The 6,074-nt window shown below is 37.4% G+C and overlaps 1 protein-coding gene across 1 annotated transcript; it reads right to left on the bottom strand.

The window, feature by feature from the left end:
• Positions 1-3,626: 3,626 nt before the first annotated feature.
• hoxa13a (homeobox A13a) lies at positions 3,627-5,810 on the bottom strand. The gene is made up of 2 exons (XM_038279210.1): positions 5,068-5,810; positions 3,627-4,658 (listed from the first exon to the last, which is right to left on the bottom strand). The coding sequence occupies exons 1-2, from the start codon at positions 5,717-5,719 to the stop codon at positions 4,411-4,413; spliced, it is 900 nt and encodes a 299-aa protein (XP_038135138.1). The 5' UTR covers positions 5,720-5,810; the 3' UTR covers positions 3,627-4,410.
• Between the last annotated feature and the right edge of the window lie 264 nt (positions 5,811-6,074).

Raw genomic sequence — 6,074 nt, 5'->3', positions numbered from 1 at the left:
GGTCCATGTGACCATTACTCTTTATTAATAGGCAGAATTTTGTTAAAATGACCGAAAATTTCAACTTACAAGCGCATCATTGTTGGTCTTAAACATGCCCTAAATCTGTGATTAAATAATTTCAGTCCTGATTTCCCCATTGGATTTACAATCTAAACAAGTTTTAATTTTTTAATGAAACCAGGAAAAAAACTACAAAAGGACAAGGTCCATATAAGAACTGGTTGAAAAGTAAAGAAAGCGGATCACAGGAGCTAAATAAGTCTCGCGTTCAGTTTCTTGGTTATGGCTAAATCGGAATTGAAAAGTCTAGTTGTCAACATATTATTTCTGGAAAAAAGGAAAACTAAACTAAATTATCTATTTAAAGATGAAACAGCTCTGCTATTCGTAGAAAGCATGACGTATGCATGATTTATTTTTTTTTATTTATTTTTTTTTTTTCTATACAAGGACTTTTCCTAACAGAACTTTATACAGGATGCACAATTCACTCCAAATGACATGATAATAACCAGGAGGGAGAAAACCTGGGCCCTGAGCGGAACATTGCATATCATCTCCGTCAAGTGCTTGCATTTGACCGCTTCTCACGGATCCTGGATCAGCTTATGTTTGCCAAAGTCTGCACGCTCTTTTGCAAGAGCATCTCCAAGATTACCCCTTTGCAGGCTTGAGCGGGACTACACCGAGTGTCCTGAAGGTTAAAGAAGGCGTCGCTTCCATTACACTCAGAGACAGCGAAGGTCAATGTAAAGAGCAGCAGCGGCGCTGGATGGAATGACAGAGAGACGGGGGGGGGCATTCTGCTGTGTGAACTGATCTGATCAGTCAATACTGCATTTTCTACTCCGAATTAATCAAGTTTGTTTCTTTTCGGAAGTGGAAACTTGGCAAGTGACTGTTTTTAGAATGTATTTCATTTGATTAAAGAAAATACTGTGATGGCACTGATCCAGTTCAAACTGTTTTTTTGTTTTTTTTAATAGTTTTTTTTTTATTATTATTATTTTTTATTTTATTTTTGTTTCCTTTTGATATGATCATGCCAATGAAATAGCCTAGCAATTCTACACATTTATTTTTTTTATTATTTAACAACAAACATGTAGACAAAATGATAATAAACCAAAGGCTTTGCTGGATATTGTCGCTGTATAATTGAATAGTTGTGTTCAGTTAAATAACAAACAAAATGTAATCCCCAACGCTTCCTAGGTGGGGCAGCAAATTTCCATTCTTGACTTTCAGCTTTTCCACTCAAAGATGGCTTATGTCTGGAAAGAGAACAGGAAGGCGTGACGTCTGCCTGTTCCTTCACAGGCTGGGGGGCGTTTGTTTTGGTTCTCCTCATCCAATAAGAACTCTTCTCATTTTACCCCGACCAATGAGCTGCTTCCCTCCTAAAATCACTTCCAGTGCGCTTCCTGTAGGCTTTTCCGATTGCTCTCTTGCTTCCCAGTAAAACGCTGTGCAGTCACACATCTCACTGGCTGTAACCCATCTTTAAACGTGTCATTTGACACATTCACGCCCCCCGACGTGAGAAGGCTGCAACACCACTACTGGTGCTGTACGTCCTGTCTTCACGTCATGGCCACCATACTATCTGTTCAGGCTTCACTTCTTCTTCACATTTTCAGCCATCCTCAAAAGAAGCTGTTTGTTTATGGGCCTGCCTTTGTTGGTTATTGACTGTTTGTTTTTCACGATTTTTACAGTTTTATTAAAGGTAAATCTATATTTTTATTTATTCACTTAAAGAGGGAAATAGTCTGGTGTTAGATGTTCTATTTGCATTATGCAAATGAAGACTTTTGCCATATTATGGCCAATATGAAACAATGTCATCCAAGGACTAAAGGGGTTTGGATAATAAAATTGACGGAATGGCGAAACATTTTTATTATTTACCATAAAATGTGATGCAACTAATAGAAATACAAATAGATCTGATATTCTTCTTTATTTTATTATTATTATTATGCAAATCATTTTCCTGAAATGTAAAGTATTTTGGCAGCAACAAATCTACCTGTTACTTTAATTTTAAAAAATCAGATTTAATTATAATCAAATAATTCAATGAGTGAGGTACTATCTATTAAATGGGTGAGAACTAGTTTTAGCTGTTTTATTTCATATATTTTATCTATCTATCTATCATCTATCTATCTATCTATCTATCTATCTATCTATCTATCTATCTCTACATTTCTGGAACTGACACGACATTCACGCAGTTTATAGTTAACTGTATGGAAAACATTTAGCGCACGATTTATTTAGAAAAATTTAAATAAACTTTAAATGAACTGCCAACTTAACTTTGGCTTTTGAAGGCATAAGAACTTAATTTAACTTAATTTATTGTTTTCTTACATTTGCTTTTTAAACAGATATCACATAATTTTTTTTACAATGTTTGCAAATATCAATAAATATCAATATCTTTGTATTTGTTGTTTTACTTCCATGTTCATTAATAATCCAAGGGTTTTATTTTTATTGTGGGAAATATGATGATGAATTGTATTTACTATATGTCTGTTTTACACACTTAAGAGCTGAAGGATTTGCGAAGCAGTCCTTTCATTCAGTTCACACGGTTTGGTTAAGTGGGTTTTCGAGTTTCTTTAGCTGAGCAGAACAGTGTATTCCTTATGGGATTTTTCATTACAAAAGAAAATTTAATCTAACAATAATTTATCAGTTATGCAGGGAAGAATTGATGGCATATGGTTTTTTTTGTACTGATAAATGTATTTATTAATTTCTTAATGTACTTATTTGTTAATTTATTTTTTACCATAATTAATTTTTTCCCCTTATATATTCAGTTCAGGTAATCCAAATATTTAATCTTGCTGTCATAAGAGTGGAAGAAGTATACAAATACTGAGTACGGCTGAAAATGTAAATACTCGGGTCACGTCGTGCTTGAAAAGTTTTACTGGATTGTTTTGCATTTTTCCTAGTAATATTTTAAAATACCATAAATAGTTTCTCATTGATTTAGTAAAAGCAATGGTTGTATGAGCATACATAATATGTGGAATTAGACTTATTTTTTATTTACTACCTTAAACTGCAGCTCTGGTTCATTCACACAGAAAGAAATAGAAATAAATAATTACATATATTTTCGATTTCTACTTTTTTGGGGGGGTAAAATGGTTAAATAAAATAAACTGTGATGTACTTCTAAATAAAAAGAAATACTTTAACTATTCAATTTAATTTCTGCTATCATTATTACTTATAATATCAACTCAATAATCTGCTCCTTGACTCTAGTATATAAAAAGCAGTCGCCAGGTGGCGGTATAAGACTGCCCATCAATACTAACTAAACTTAACCCATGAAAATCCTGTATTTACTGTGGCAAAAAGCGAATTTAACTCCTATCAATCTTTTGATATTTGTTCCAAGTCTCCCTGCAAATTCACCCCTTCTGACCCTTGACCCTTTTCTTGGAACTCAAACTTTCTGAACACAAATTGAAATAACGATTTTAAATTCCTACAATAGGCCAAGTTGCTGGTTGTAAAATAAGTATGCATAAAAAATAAAAATAAAAAACATCATTAACATACAAGATGTGCATATTGATTAAAAAATGGGATATAACTCAACCAAATCCATATTTTATTGCAGGGACGGACTTAAACAGCAACCATGCACACACACTCTCTCTCTCATACACACTCACACACTGCCTGGATATCATGCTGGAATTTACTTTTACACTTATGTACAACCACATAAAGACACACACGCATATAACAGGAGCTATGATTGGTACACACATCTCCTGGACGATTTTCATAGGTATTACAATGGCAATTTCACAAAGGACTGCATATGAATGAAAGCACGGATCCATATTGTAAGACTATAGACTTCATACAAGCAAAGCACGAGATAAAAAAAATCCTTAAACAGAAAGCCAGGGTATTTCAATATTTAACATTTCCATGGTACAAATGCCCCCAAAACTGCAGGATTTCATGTGGCTCTTCTTTTTTATCGTCCATGCTGAAAGACAGGGGTGTAGATCGGTGGCGCAAGATATGCGCAAAAATTAAACTAAATTAAAATTGGAAAAAGTGAAACATGCAGGCGATATATTGTATATTTTCCCAAGCTTTCTCTCCAAAAAATAAAAAAGTTAAAAAGTGGCAGGAAAAAAATGGTCCGGCCTTTAGAGGCCCCAGTAAAGTTTGTTCCAGAGGCTCCTGGAAATTATATGGCTACATTAAATTTGAATCATGTTTCAGTCAGCAATGAGCGCCTTATCCAAATCAACGCGTCCAAACATGCGCCGGCCTGTTCATCTCCACCAAATTATGTCCACAATAATAATATTATTAATAATAATGATAACAGCAATATAGAATAACAATCAACTAGCTGATGGTTTTCAGTTTGTTGACAATCTTCTTCTCTTTGACGCGTCTGTTCTGAAACCATATAGTGACCTGTCGCTCGGACAGGTTGGTCTGGGCAGATATCCGCCTCCTTTTGTCCTTTGTGATGAATTTATTGGCAGCATATTCTCGCTCAAGCTCCTTCAGTTGCACCTTAGTGTATGGCACGCGCTTCTTTCTCCCGCGTCGGAACGAGCCGATGTCTCCTGGCGCGTGGGACACTGCCTCTGATAGAGAAAAACACGAGGATTAATAAAACATGTCAGATCTAACCACGAATGGATAAAACATTTGCTCTATCACCAACATTTTATATTAATTTGCGTTAGATATATTATCAAGTGAGAACATTTTAATTTAATCCAACTTAAATCCACTTTAATAAATTTATTTGACACATATGTAGAGAATTAAACATGCATTCTGGAAAACTTAACATTTAAGTCCCATGAAAAAGAAAATAATACAAAATAATATAATATTCTAGAATAAAATAATTATCCTCAGCAAAATTTTGTGATAAATGTAAAATAAAAATGATCTTGTATTTTTTTTTTCTGCCTCTGAGGAGAATAAAAAATGTACACACTATTTACTCCATTTGATCATAAAACGTGCTTGGTCAGCTTCATCTACCTGGCAGGGAAGATTTCCACATGTGCCCCGGCTGAGGCTGCTCCTTGGCGCAGTAAACCTGGCTGTTCCAGCCGTTAGGGGCGAGAGTCCAAGGTTGGTAGCTCTCCATGGGTAGAATTGACTCGTGTCTCGCTTCTGACGGCGCGCTGATAGTAGGAACCACAGGAACGTCAAGGTAACTTGGGACAGGTTGGTATGGCCCTGAGGGATAAGTAGGATAGAAAGCAAATTCCTTTGCCCGAGAGGAAAACTCCTCTCCTGAAGCAGCGGTGTCCATGTATTTCTCTCCATACGCAGAGGGCGGCTGCGCTCCGCATGATTTAATGCCGCTGTGATGCGACATCCTGCACGGGTAGCCAAAATACCCGTACGGCAGGGAAGCGCTAGTTGAATTCTGGGCAGCAGAACAGGGGCTGCACTGCTTCACCGGCTCCCCCACACCAGAGCTGTCCCCGGTGGAGTAAGCCGCCGTGGCGCTTGGTGCCAGAGACGCGGGATGTGCCATCAAATTCCTGCACTGATTCGCGGCGAAGTTGCCACCGGGGAAGCCCTCCATGTTCTTGCTGGCTTCGTCGGAACCCACGCCGTTGTCATAGAGGAACATCACCGAAGGGTCGACCCAACGAGGACGGAGGAGCAGTGACGTTGTCATAGCACTGCATCCAACATCGGAAGCTTGTGACTCTTTTTTAAAAAGCCCAGCGACTGAAAAAAGGAGACGGCGGGGCTCACATAGAGTAAAAGCAGTTCTGACGCGCACAGGAGCGCAGAGGTTGGCTCTTATTGGTCCAGACGTCGTCATGTGACCGGCGCTATGCAAAGAGGACGGTAAACATCAGCAGATAATTACATGGAGAATAATGCGGCGAAGTAAAGTGATGGTACCTATGAGGGGATTTTTGCCTTTGTCTCTACAGATCTGAGTTCGTTGGTGTGTTTTCTACCAAACAAGTAAGGCGCACATGCCGTTAGTTTGCTTTTTCTATCTTTTCATGCGTTACATTTAA

This window comes from Cyprinodon tularosa, unplaced genomic scaffold (genome assembly GCF_016077235.1).
Source record: "Cyprinodon tularosa strain WSP-4 unplaced genomic scaffold, ASM1607723v1 ctg149, whole genome shotgun sequence".
In the NCBI taxonomy this organism is placed as follows: domain Eukaryota; kingdom Metazoa; phylum Chordata; class Actinopteri; order Cyprinodontiformes; family Cyprinodontidae; genus Cyprinodon; species Cyprinodon tularosa.
Note: the sequence above shows the minus strand (reverse complement) of the source record. Positions and strands in the feature narration are given on the sequence as shown.